We start from the raw sequence: 13,282 nt of genomic DNA, 5'->3' as shown, positions 1-13,282 counted from the left end.
CTTTATTCACCTCCCAGTCTGCCCAGCTCCCGGTGCACAGCAGGGCACTCAAACACTCATTTGTCCTTGCCCACCTCCATCCCAGGCAAAAACAAGCCCGAGGAGGCAGGGACAGAGTGGGCAGGTCCCCAGGGCCACCTGCAGGCCAGCAGTCACTCGGTGTCACCCCTGTGGGGACAGAGTGCCAGCACTGCTGGCCACAAGGGGACCTGGGCCAGTTCTCTGTCCTTGCTCACCTCCACCGCAGCCAATGCAGGGCTTGGGGCAGGAGCTGCCCGTGTCCCCAGGCTGTCCCCAGTGTCCCTTACCTGTGTCCCCTGCAGGTGAGTGATGTGGGCTGCCAGGGCCTGGAGGCAGCGCTGGGGGCTGAAGTGCACAAAGCACAGCTGGGAGGGGCAGGTTAAGGAAGGAATCTCTCCATGCCTCCCCTCCCATCCCTGTGGAGGCTGGGATGGGCTCCCAGGGAGCAGAGCTGAGGCAGGTGATGCCCTCAGGGGGCTCAGGAGAGCCAGGACCAAATAACACAGCCCAGGGGCTGGTTTGAAGGCAGGAGGAGGAGGAAACCCTGAAAAACCTGAATTCCGCACTTGTGAACCTGAATTCCACATTTGTGAACCTGAATTCCACATTCGTGAACCTGAATTCCACATTTTAAACCAGTGGCTGGTTTAAAACCAGTGGCTGCTTTGAATCCAGTTTAAAACCAAGGGCTGGTTTGAAGCCAGGTTTAAAACCAAGGGCTGGTTTGAAGCCATGAAGCCACAGGAACTTTGCTATCCCTCTGCCTATGGGCAGAATCATCAGTGTCACATAATTATAACACATTTTTAGGAATAATGGTCTGCCCTAATGAATGAGGAGTAGGAAACCCTGAAAAACCTGAATTCCACATTTGTGAACCTGAATTCCACATTTGTGAACCAATGGCTGGTTTAAAACCAGTGACAGGTTTGAAGCCAGGAGGAGGTGGAAACCCTGAAAAACCTGAATTCCACACTTGTAAACCTGAATTCCACGTTTGAAACCAGTGGCTGGTTTGAAGGCAGGAGGGTCTGGGCTAAGACAAAACCCCAAGCTAATGGAGAAGCAAAGAGCAGCCAGTGCTCCTCGCTCAGCCCCTGCAGCCTGGGATGAGCCAGGGTCATTTCCCATCGCTCATCTCAGTGACCCCACAGCCTCAGCTGCCCTAAACCCCTTCCTGCTGTCTCACCTTTACTTCTAGGGATTCACTCCACTGATTTTTTACAAAATTGCCCATTCTCAGTGCTGCTCTGAGGGCATTTTTGAGAAGAGTTTTCCAAGAGCAGCGTGTCAGGGATGTGAGTCCTGCCAGCTGAGGCAGCCAGAGCTCTGTCCTTGTGCATCTGCTGCACCTGCCAGCAGCACAGGGATGCAGGAAAAATGCAAAATCCAGAGGGTTAAAATGGATCTGACATTGGAGCAGCCAGAACCCTTGTAAATCTCTGGGTTATTTGCTGCTCTCAGGCAGTTTTGGGACAGGTAGGTCAAGGTGAAGGCTCCCTGGATTAGTCCTCTAATAGACTATGCTGGCCTGAATAAATGTGGAATTCAGGTTTACAAATGTGGAATTCAGGTTTACAAACGTGGAATTCAGGTTTACAAATGTGGAATTCAGGTTTACAAACGTGGAATTCATGTTTTTCAGGGTTTCCTCCTCCTCCTGAATGACTTTGCCCTCCTGCAGTGTACCCTGTCCCCTTCCCTGCTTCACTCTGCCTTCCCTCTCCATTTGTATTTTAAGCCTCTCTCTGTGTCTCTCTCACCTTCCTTTAACACCTTCATGGAGCCTTAAAACTCTCATCATTCCCCTAAACCTCTGTCTAGTGCAGAAAAATCATCTCTGAAAAGCAGCAAATGAGCCCAAGGATGGGGATTTTGTTTTTCTCCATGTTAGAGCTTTTGGGGGACTGTTTGGTTTTCTCCCTGTTGATTTTTTAGCAGTTTTTGGGATTTTTTTGCCATAGGAACTTTGCTATCCCTCTGCTTATAGGCAGAACCATCAGTGGCACACAATTATATTTTTAGGAATAATTGTCTGCCCTAATGAATCCCACTTCAATTCTTTAGACTCATTATTTCCAATCACCTTTGGGCATATCTCAATCCCCATTGACAGGAGAAATAAAAACATCCCAATTCCTCATACCAGCCTGTAGGACACAAAGCAGGTCCTAGGAATGCCACCCTCTGGATCACAGCCTCAATAATAATTGATGTTGTGATAATTGATAAAGGTAATTGATGGAATTGATAAATGTCTCCAGCAGGAGGAATTTATCCAGGAGGGATCTGACCAATTATCCCTCCTGACCAATTCCCACTAATTCCCTGACCAATTCCCTGACCAATTCCCACCAAGGATACTTGTAGGATGCTGTGTGGCCCGTCCAGGACATCTGTAATCCCCAGGATTATGTTGTGTTTGAGAAAGATTTCATTGACAGCTGCCAGCCTCACATCTGTGTTCACGTTTAGCTGTTAAAGAATGCAAGGAAAAATAACACAATCCACAGCAAAAGTCTACAAAGTGCAGCTGGATAATCCCAAATACTGCAGCTCTGAAAGGAGAACAGTGGGATTGATTTCCAGTGTCATGTTCTCCCTTCCACCCCCCAGCAATCTCCTTTCCTGAACCTCTGTGAACTCCCACATTTGCCTGGTTTCCTCTTGGAAGAATCATTTGCTCCAAATCCCCCTCTGGATTTTGAATCAAGACTTTCCAATATTATTCTTCAGCCAAAGAAATGGTGCCAGTGATGCCAGAGGCAGCAGGGAATGCCAGGAGGAATCATCAGGAGCAGGGCAGGAGCCAGAGCTGCTGTGGGAGCACAATCCACCCTCTGCAAGGGTTGGTCTGCAGGGTGACCCTGCTGGGGCCTCTCAGTGCTCAGAGAAGCTCCAGGAGAGCTGGAGAGGGACTGGGGACAAGGGATGGAGGGACAGGACACAGGGAATGGCTCCCACTGCCAGAGGGCAGGGATGGATGGGATATTGGGAATTAGGAATTGTTCCCTGGCAGGGTGGGCAGGCCCTGGCACAGGGTGCCCAGAGCAGCTGGGGCTGCCCCTGGATCCCTGGCAGTGCCCAAGGCCAGGCTGGGCAGGGCTGGGAGCACCTGGGACAGTGGGAGGTGTCCCTGCCATGGCAGGGGTGGCACTGGATGAGCTTTAAGGGCCCTTCCAACCCAAACCAAGCTGGGATTCTCTAACCCTCTGATCTCCAGCAGCAGGAGGTCTGAGCCAGCCTGAGCAGCTCCAACACTTCCCTTTCAAGCATTCCATCCCCTCCCTTCGTTGCAGAACATCCCTTGCCTTCCCTCAGTGCTGTAAAAATGTTCCCTCTTTGCCTGCAGCTCGGGAATGCCCCAGCAGGAGGAATCCTGCTCCCCTATCTCCACATTCCCACTCCAGGAACCTCCTCTCACCTTCCTCTGGTGCCCATCAATGACCAGGATCACCAGGACAGTGAGAGCCAGGGCCACCAGCGTCACCAGCACTCCAGCCCCCCAGGAGTGGCCCAGGGACCACAGCTGGAGGGTGGAGTAAAGGTTTGTCCAGAGAGAGATGTAGAATACCTGGGGAAAAATAGAGAGGCTGGTGAGAGTCACAAACCCATGAAAGTGAGAAAAGTCACAGGAAGAAGGAAATAGCACTCCCTTCTCCCTTATAAATTAGGTCCCATGAGATTTTTCACAGGGTGAGAAAGGACAAAACTTCTTTCCAATAATAAATAGAGGAAAGAAAGGATTGGAAGGACTGAGTGAGCCCTAGTTTATTTTAAAAAATCACCACTCACCAAAGACAAAGAGTGAATTATTAATGATGATTCATCCCTAGGAAGGTTTTCAACTGAGTTCTTCCATTTAGATGAGGAATGCACTCACTGAGGCATATTGATAATAATTCTCAGAGTGCCTGGATTTAGAAAGTTCTTATTTCAAGATGGTGCAGAGACCACTCCATTACAGTAATGCTCAACCAGGGGGCACTGACACAGGGTTAAAGGGCTGGGTTAAAGTCAGGGAAAACTGAATTCCTTCACCTCACAGAGCGTGGATTTGGGCAGGAGATTGCCTAGGAGCAGTGTGACATGTAGGGCACGGCATCTTCTCATAATGACAAAACTCAGGCACACTAAACAAGCACCAAACTCCTCAAAACACTAAGCACCAATTCTTACAGTATCAGTGAAAGGAGAATATTTGTATAATGGCTATCCAAACAAAAATAAAAAAGGAATTAAAGATTTGGGTTTGATCACACCCTCAGCACACTGCAAAGCACCAGCCTCACAGCAGATGCTTGTGGTTGGGTCTCTGGAGAAGTTTCTTTCATCAGAAGACAAGACCAAAAGTTGACTGATTTGTTTGTCTAAATTAGCATCAGGACCAGAATGTCTTCAGATCTTTAAAATCAAGTTCTACAACAAGCCTGTAGGTGCTGTCACCTCAGCATGTGCTGGTCACCCATGGACAGCCTGCTTTAGTGGGACTGCCAGCAACAGGGTGGAGAGAGGGCCCTCCATCTGCAGCAATTCTTTGAGCTGAAATGTCAGAATTCAGGACATCCCTCTGGCTGTCCTGGATGGCTTGAATCCCTGCCAGGGGGCTCAGAGACCCTGGCACAGAGCCCAAGACACCTGTAACCTTGGTTATGACCCATGGAAAAAATTACCAGCCTTATATGAGGGTGAAAAAGCCACAAAAGTCTAAGTAGAATAATAGTTAGTGTGTCACAGGGTGAAAAATAGATTTTTGAGGTTTTTAGAATGGGGGTTCAGGAGGCAAGATGGAGGAATCTGGGTGTGTCCAGCCTTTCTCCTTCTTCTTGGCCTCCGTCTTCTGCTGTGATGGTGGCACTTTTGGATTGGTTTAAGGTAGAAACTCACTGTGTAGCATAGGTGATAGGTATTGGGAAGTAGCTGTAAATAATGTATACATTATTTTTTAGTATAAAAAGATAACACCACTCCAGGGGCAGGCAGAGTGCCTCTCTCTGACCTGCTGGACAGACCTCAGCAGGCCAGAGAAATCATTTTATAGATAAGAAACAACGAACAACCTTGAGAACGAGAATAGAAGAGTTCTGACTCCTTCTTTGACTGCTGGGCTGGGAAAAGAAACTTTCTAACACATCTCAGGGTCATCCCGACCAACAGAAGCCCCAAGACTGGAATTGCCAAGAGAACCCACCAGGAACGTGTCAGAACCAGGATTTGCTGCCCAGCCAACCTCGCTCCCTCCCTAGGCACAAGAACCCCGGTGCCAGGCTGGGCAGCCCGCAGTGCCCTCACCATGGCCATGGCAATCTGGCAGCCCCTGGAGCTGTAGAACAGGTACCGCCTCACTTGGGGGCTCAGCACTGCCTCCTGGATCAGCCTTCTCCATGGATCCATCGGCACCTGCCCAGGAACAAACACAGAACCACAGCCAGCCTCCAGTGTGGGCTCCAGCCCCAGCAGAGCCAGCTGGGCAAAGCTCGTTGGTGCTGTGGCACAGTAAAGAAGGATGCAGTGGAAGAGCCTGAGATGAGAATGTGGGACATCAGGCAGCTCTTCAAAATGCTGTTTATTGTATACAAAATTCTGTTTATTGTATATTATAGCTCTTCAAAATGCTGTTTACTGTATATTACAGCTCTTCAAAAGGCTGTTTACTATATACAAAATGCTGTTTATTGTATATTACAGCTCTTCAAGAGGCTGTTTATTGTATATTACAGCTCTTCAAAATGCTGTTTATTATATACAAAATGCTGTTTATTGTATACAAAATGCTGTTTTTTGTATATTACAGCTCTTCAAAAGGCCATTTACTATATACAAAATGGTGTTTATTGTATGTTACAGCAGCCATGGGTCGTGGATGACAGAGGAACACCTAAAACTGCCAGTTACTGCTATAGGCAAGCCTGAAGCCCCTTTAGTTCTGAATTAAAATTATATTTTAATACAAAGAAAATTATATATTAGAAAAAATATATATACACTATATAAAGAAAATAATATATATTTTTCTTTGCTGAGCATCTTAATACATAAGAACCAATCAATACCTTTACTATTACCTATAGCCTATCACAACTATCATTACCATATTACAGTATTGCTATCCAACCACATGAGTTAGTATGGTACAGTTTTAGCTTAAAGTTGTTTTTCTGTTTTCCTGAAGTGGAAAATTCTTAGACCCTTTTTCTGTGGCAGCAGCTCTCTGGCCACAGAGAGCAGACACAACTTTCCCAGGCCTTTCTGGGGAAGGCTGTGAGAAGATCAGAGAAAAGAATGAGAAACATTTCTTATCTTAACCTGCTGCACCTGTTGTTGTGCACATGTGGAATGTGTTATGGAGATTTGTTTACCAAGGGGTGGTTTCTTAATTGGCCACTGGTGATGGTGTTTGGATTGGAGGAGCAATTGGGTCCAGGTGTATCATAACTGTCTATAAAAGCAATGGGTTTCTTAATAATTATATATATAATAAAGAGATTGATCAGCCTTCTGTGAATCATGGAGTCAGTGCTAATTATTATCCAGCTGGGGGGCCACTAAAATGACATTTTTCTACTTGGCACATCTACATGTTTGCCTGTGGTATCTTTCTCCTTTTCCTAAGAACTATTTCTGCTTGGAAAAAGCATCTTTTTGTTTGTGGTCAACATATCCTTTGCTTTAGTCATAAAGCCTCCTTCCAGCTCAAATTAACCTTTGCTTTTTTAGTTGTCCACTAAGACTGGCTCAGCAATCCTCAATTTAGACATCTTCTTCTATATCAAAACTTGCTCCCATCTCTATTCTGCTCCTAGGTTCTACATTCAGAGATCTTTCTGCCAAGCACACACAGCTGTGAAATTTTCTTGTCAAACTTCCATCCTTCCCAACAATGCAGGACACATTTTATGGTGCAAAAAAAAAGGATCCATCCCAGTTTATTTCTCACATCCCCTTTCATAGGGTTTTTTAAGAACAACCCCTGTCTACCCCCAGCTGGTCAGTAACAAGGTGTTGTTCTGTATTGATTAGTCACTCAAACCCTCAGTGTGTACATGCAGGAAAAGTTGTTTGTGAGAGATAGTTTTCATTTTTCTATCTAACATGTATAAACAGTTTATACAAGTGGCTAATGTTTATCGCAGCCCTAGAGCTCTTTCTCAGGGAAAGCAGGTTGTTTTACAGTCCTAGAGCTCTTTCTCAGGAAAAACAAGTTGTTTCTCCCTGCTGCACAACTCTGTTCTCACCCAGAGCTGTCAGCTTTCTCATGGCTTCTTGGCTCAAGTCAGGATTTGGTTTGTAGACCTTTGGCTTGCTGTTTCACTGTCAGAAATGAATTTGTAGACAATTTTTAAAGTTTGATCGAATCTTTATATAGCGTGTATAAATTTTGTGCGTAAATTTTCTACAAGTTCATTTCTCACATTTCACTACCACTCCTCGTGGGGCACTGCAACCCAAATGTGTGTCCCAGAGCTGCCTCCCACAGGGAGCATCTCCAATCCCACCCACAGAGCTGCCACAGATCCAAAATTGTGTTCCTGCCTCAGCTGCAGTGAGTAAAACCTGCCTGGGAAGGGCAGGGACAGTCACAAGGGAAGAAAACGCCTTTTTGTGATGAAGGACAAGACAAGTCAGATATCCCAGGGATGCTCTGCCCTATGAGAGTGAATTTTAAGCAAAATTCACCTCAAGTTATCTTCAAAGAGTTTCTACACAGAGATTTAAGCCAAGTTCATCCCAGTTGACTTCCAGCCCACGGGGAATAGACTGAAGTTGGGCTGAAATAAGCAACTCTCGATCCAAAAAAAACCCCAAAGCCATCTGGGCCGTGGGTGTAAATGCAAATTATGCAAATTCAGCTGGAATTAACTCTCCCAGGGGAGCTCACCTGGATGCCAAGGGACTGCAGTTTGTCAGCACAAAGGTCCATGTCGAAGGAGGAGCTGGGGCAGGTGTTGTCCATGCTGAGCACCAGCAGCACCTGGCCTTGGGGGTGTTCTGCAAGAGCCCAAAAGAGCCATGAGCACAGCACTGGGAGGGTTTATCCCACAGCCAGGCAGCATCTGGCAAAGGGGAGCCTGAGAACACAAACCACCCAGGTGTGACTTAAATTGATCCAGAATGTCCTCCTTGGCCATTGCTAAGGAGCTCTGCAAGCTGCCTGAGAACCCCTGGAAGAAAACACTGTAGAGAGGGAGGAAATCCCAAAAACATCCTAGGAGTGAGCAGCCAGAGATAACATGAGATAACAGATGCTCTGATCTGCAGCACAACAATGTCCTGCCTCAGCAACCCCTGACTGCAAGTGTGGAGGTGAAACAGCAGGCCAAAGGCCTACAAACCAAACCCTGACTCAAACAACTTGTTTTCCAGAGTCTTAGAGCTCTTTCTCAGGGAAAACAAGTTGTTTTGTGAGCTGGAATTGCCAAGAGAGCCCACCAGGAACATGTTAAAACCAGGATTTGCTGCCCATTCCAACCCTGCTCCCCACCGTGGGCACAAGAACCCAGTGCCAGGCTGGGCAGCCTGCAGTGCCCTCACCATGGCCATGGCCATCTGAAAGCCCCTGGAGTTGTAGAAAAAACAGTTTTGGCTTTCTCAAAAAACAGTTTTGGCGTTCTCATGGCTTCTGTTGGTTCGAGTCAGGATTTGGTCTGTAGGCCTTTGGCCTGCTGCTGCACCACCACATGGAAGGACAGTGGGCTCAGGTTGCTTCGTGGTGCTGAGGCTCACTGCCCTCTTGGAGACCCCCAGCACCATAAAAACCAACTTGAGCAATGAATTCAAGTGTTTTCCAGCAATCCCATTGCTTGGGAACGTGGCAGGGCTGTCCTGGAGCACCCCAGACCCTCCAGCAGCATGGCTGCAGTGTGGCTCTGCTCAAGGCTCTTCCAGTGTCAGCTCGGGCCAGGATCACAGATGCATCCTAGACTCAAGTCAGGAGCCTAAAGAGTGTGAGGACAGCCTGTCCTAGATTTGAGGAGCAGCACAGGAGAGCTGTGATCTCCAGGCAGCCCATCTGGCACCCACCTAGAGCTTACACAAGCTGTGCTAAAGAGAGAGGAAGAGTTTGGGCCTAAGGAAGTGGCTGGTTCAGCTGAGATCCTGCTTCACTAAAAAGGTTTCACCCTAATTTCCTTCCCCTTTGCAGCTCCAGGGTCAGACAGCTGTCCTGGGGCTGCTCTGGGGACATTTGGAGCAAAAATTGGCCCTGCTGTAGGGTGCAGGGGGTGTCAGTGACCAGCCATCCATGGGTCAGCCAGAGGGCTCCAAGCCCTGCCCAGCCTTGCCTTGGGCACTTCCAGGGATCCAGGGGCAGCCACAGCTGCTCTGGGCACCTGTGCCAGGGCCTGCCCACCCTGCCAAGGGAGAATTCTTTCCTAATCTCCAATCTAAACCCACTCTCCTTCAGTTTGAAGCCATTCCCCCTTGTCCTGCCCCTCCAGGCCCTTGGAAATTGTCTCTCCCCATCTTTCCTGTTGGCCCCTCCAGGCCCTGCAAGGCCACACTGAGGTCCCCCCAAAGCTTCTCCTGTCCAGGTGAACAATCCCAGCTGTGCCAGCCTCTCCTCCCAGCAGAGCTGCTCCATCCTCTGATCCCCCTGGTGCCTCCTCTGGATCTCTGCAGCAGCTCCAGCTCCTCCCTGTGCTGGGCCAGGGCTGGGGCAGCTCTGCAGGTGGGGTCTCACCTGAGCCCAGGGCACAGGGGCACAATCCCCCTGCCCTGCTGCCCCCAGCACAGGTCAAATTTCTCAAAGGTTTCTCAGCTTCAAAGGTCAAGAGGAGAGGCCTTGCAGGGACTGCTTTTCTATAGGTTGATTCGTTCATTCCTGCATATCAGGCATTAAAAAAAATCCCCCCAAAGCATCTCCATCCCCTTCCCAAGCTGCTGAAACATCCACAGTGTTTTGGTGCTTTCACAAGTGAGATGCTGTTAAAGAGCATCTTTGGTAAAATCTGTCAGTGGTTATTTTAAGGACACTGAGCTCAGATCTGCCTCTCCCTTTAGCAATGAGCTGCTCCCTTACCTGGCACCCACTGCAGGGCTCCTTCCTTGAGATCACTTTTGCTGTACAGGAGGGAGGACCCATTTTTCTCAGTTCCACCAGTCTGGTTTTTCTGGGCCATGCTGAAGGTGTGTCTCCTTGAAGGATTCTGTGTTTTCTGGTCAGAAATTCAGCATTTCTCTCTCTAATTCAGCATTTCTCTCTCTCTCCCTGCTGGGAAGCACTAAGCAGCCCCACAGCAGCTGAGTGGGGAGCAGACTGTGAAACCCTCACTCCCACTGCTGCCCTCCTGGCCATCCTGCTTCCCATGAGCCACGAGGCATTTTTTAGCCCTGAAAAGAGAAAAAAGAACATCCCAAATCTTGCAGAGACAGCAAATAAAGGATAACAACAGAGACTCTGCTCCTGGGGGATGTCAGCACCTGGTGTTGGCCAGTATGAGCTCAGTACACACTGACTCACTTTTTATGTTTGGTTTTTGTTGAGAGGTGGAAAAGTTATCCTTAAATATTCCTTAAATTATCCTGACATCCATCAGCATTCACATTTTGCAAGCAATTAGCAAGGAACAGTCAGGGTTTCTCCTTGCCAAACCTCTTTGCCATCACCTTCAGAAGGACCTGGAGCTGGTGGAAATGCCCCTCCCTGGAAGTGACACTCCTGCTCAGTGACATGGGGACTGATCCTCACCACAGGAGGGGAGAAGTGCAGATGAGGCAGAAAAATGCATCTGCTGAAGGCAGAGCCAAGCAGGAGCTCCCTCCCACAGCAGTGAAGCCTTTGAGGGTCTCTGCTTTCCCTTCCCCTCTCCTCTGCTTTCCTCTCCCATCTCCTTTCTTTTCTCTCTCCTCTCTTTTCCTTGTCCCTCTCCTCTGCTTTCCCTTCCTTTCTCCTCTCCTCTCCTCTCCTCTCCTCTCCTCTCCTCTCCTCTCCTCTCCTCTCCTCTCCTCTCCTCTCCTCTCCTCTCCTCTCCTCTCCTCTCCTCTCCTCTCCTCTCCCCTTCCCCTCTCCTCTCCTCTCCTCTCCTCTCCTCTCCTCTCCTCTCCTCTCCCTTCCTTTCTCCTCTGTTTTCCCTTCCCTTCTCCTCTGCTCTCCTCTCTTTTCCCCTCCCCTCTCCTCTCTTTTCCTTGTCCTTCACCTCTGCTTTCCCTTCCCCTCTCCCCTTTTTTCCTTTCTCCTCCCCTATTTTCCTTCTTCCTCTCCTCTCTTTTCCTTTCCCCTCCCCTCTCCTCAGGGAAGTTCTCCCAGCAGGCACAGTGCCCAAGGTTTTCCAGGTGTTTTTCCCCTGCTGACACAGCTCTCTAACCTCCTGCCAGCACCTGTGGGTGCCTGTTAAAACGCTTGGAAGACTCTGGAGTTTACTTTTCAATTACCTTCCACTCCAGCTCTCCAAAACCACCGCTTACTTTTTAACCTCTGCTCAAACCAGGAGCCTGTTGCTGTCTTCTAGTGGGAGGATCCCTCACAGATCTCACCCACTCCCCTTCCAAAAGGGATTGACTTGTTTCTGAATTTTTTTCTTTCTATTTTTTTCTGATGGTTGTGGCTGTATTTACCCCCTTGCACAAAGCCAGGACAGTCTCTGGTTGAAGAATGTCGGAAAGGAAACAGAGGCAAGAGAAACAACATGGAAAAAAACCCATGGAAACACAGGGGGGAAACATGGAAACACAGGGAAAAAGAACATGGAAACACAGGGGGAAAACATGGAAACACAGGGGAAAAATATGGAAACACAGGGGAAAAAACATGGAAATACAGGGGAAAAATATGGAAACACAGGGGAAAAAACATGGAAATACAGGGGAAAAATATGGAAACACAGGGGAAAAAACATGGAAATACAGGGGAAAAATATGGAAACACAGGGGAAAAAACATGGAAATACAGGGGAAAAATATGGAAACACAGGGGAAAAAACATGGAAATACAGGGGAAAAATATGGAAACACAGGGGAAAAAACATGGAAATACAGGGGAAAAATATGGAAACACAGGGGAAAAAACATGGAAATACAGGGGAAAAATATGGAAACACAGGGGAAAAAACATGGAAATACAGGGGAAAAATATGGAAACACAGGGGAAAAAACATGGAAATACAGGGGAAAAATATGGAAACACAGGGGAAAAAACATGGAAATACAGGGGAAAAATATGGAAACACAGGGGAAAAAACATGGAAATACAGGGGAAAAATATGGAAACACAGGGGAAAAAACATGGAAATACAGGGGAAAAATATGGAAACACAGGGGAAAAAACATGGAAATACAGGGGAAAAATATGGAAACACAGGGGAAAAAACATGGAAATACAGGGGAAAAATATGGAAACACAGGGGAAAAAACATGGAAATACAGGGGAAAAATATGGAAACACAGGGGAAAAAACATGGAAATACAGGGGAAAAATATGGAAACACAGGGGAAAAAACATGGAAATACAGGGGAAAAATATGGAAACACAGGGGAAAAAACATGGAAATACAGGGGAAAAATATGGAAACACAGGGGAAAAAACATGGAAATACAGGGGAAAAATATGGAAACACAGGGGAAAAAACCATGGAGACACAGGGGAAAAAGACCCCAAAGGGCTGAAAACTCCTTTAAAAAGCTGAAACTTAAAGGATCCTAAAGGATCTGAACTTAAAGCATCCCTGGAAACTTAAAGGATCCAAGCAGGGAGTGTGTGCACACAGGATGGGCACAGCACCTGCTCTTCACCTGCACAGGTGAGGAGAGGTTCCCTGGGCACAGCTCTGCCCATGGGGATCATGGGCACCACGTGTCACAGGGCACATCCCAGCACCAAAATCAGACTGGGTTTTCTTACTCCTTTCCATCTTTTGCCATCCAACAGAAGGGAGTGTGAAATCAAGACAGAAAAACCCACAGAAGACAGAAGCAAAGAGGAAACTAAAGAAAAAAATTAAAACCTGAAGAAAATCCTGATTAGAACCAACCACCCTGTTGCTGCTGCTGGCACATCCATTTGGAGATGAATCCAGGCTCTCTGGCTCAGATGATGAGAATTTGGGGCCTCTGGAGGACAGGCCCCAGGAGGTGACACTGAAGGTGCAGCAGCCCAGCCATCCCCAGGAAGGAAATGCTGGGAGCTCCTCTGCCAAAGCAGCTTTGTTTTTACCTCTCAGCGCAGCACAGTTTGGGTCTCTGCCTTTCCCTGCAGAACTGCCCATTTGGGGATTGGGTCCCCCCAAAGCTCCCTCTGATCCCTCCTGAGGCACCTTGAGGAGCAACC

General features: G+C 47.9%; 1 protein-coding gene across 2 annotated transcripts in view; it reads right to left on the bottom strand.

Moving 5' to 3' along the window:
* Window positions 1-13,282, bottom strand: part of TMEM268 (transmembrane protein 268) — a 16,797-nt gene that overhangs the window by 2,910 nt on the left and 605 nt on the right. Inside the window, exons 2-7 of one of the 2 annotated variants that reach the window (XM_031059244.1) lie at window positions 10,040-10,350; window positions 7,901-8,010; window positions 5,314-5,421; window positions 3,446-3,595; window positions 2,386-2,496; window positions 309-386 (exon numbers count right to left, since the gene is read on the bottom strand). In XM_031059244.1, coding sequence (XP_030915104.1) covers window positions 309-386; window positions 2,386-2,496; window positions 3,446-3,595; window positions 5,314-5,421; window positions 7,901-8,010; window positions 10,040-10,139 — 657 coding nt within the window. In that variant the 5' untranslated portion in view covers window positions 10,140-10,350. Of the gene's footprint in view, window positions 1-308; window positions 387-2,376; window positions 2,497-3,445; window positions 3,596-5,313; window positions 5,422-7,900; window positions 8,011-10,039; window positions 10,351-13,282 lie in introns of both variants that reach the window. The other variant, XM_031059245.1, reaches the window with a different exon arrangement.

This window comes from Geospiza fortis, unplaced genomic scaffold (genome assembly GCF_000277835.1).
Source record: "Geospiza fortis unplaced genomic scaffold, GeoFor_1.0 scaffold85, whole genome shotgun sequence".
Classification (NCBI taxonomy): Eukaryota; Metazoa; Chordata; class Aves; order Passeriformes; family Thraupidae; genus Geospiza; species Geospiza fortis.
Note: the sequence above shows the minus strand (reverse complement) of the source record. Positions and strands in the feature narration are given on the sequence as shown.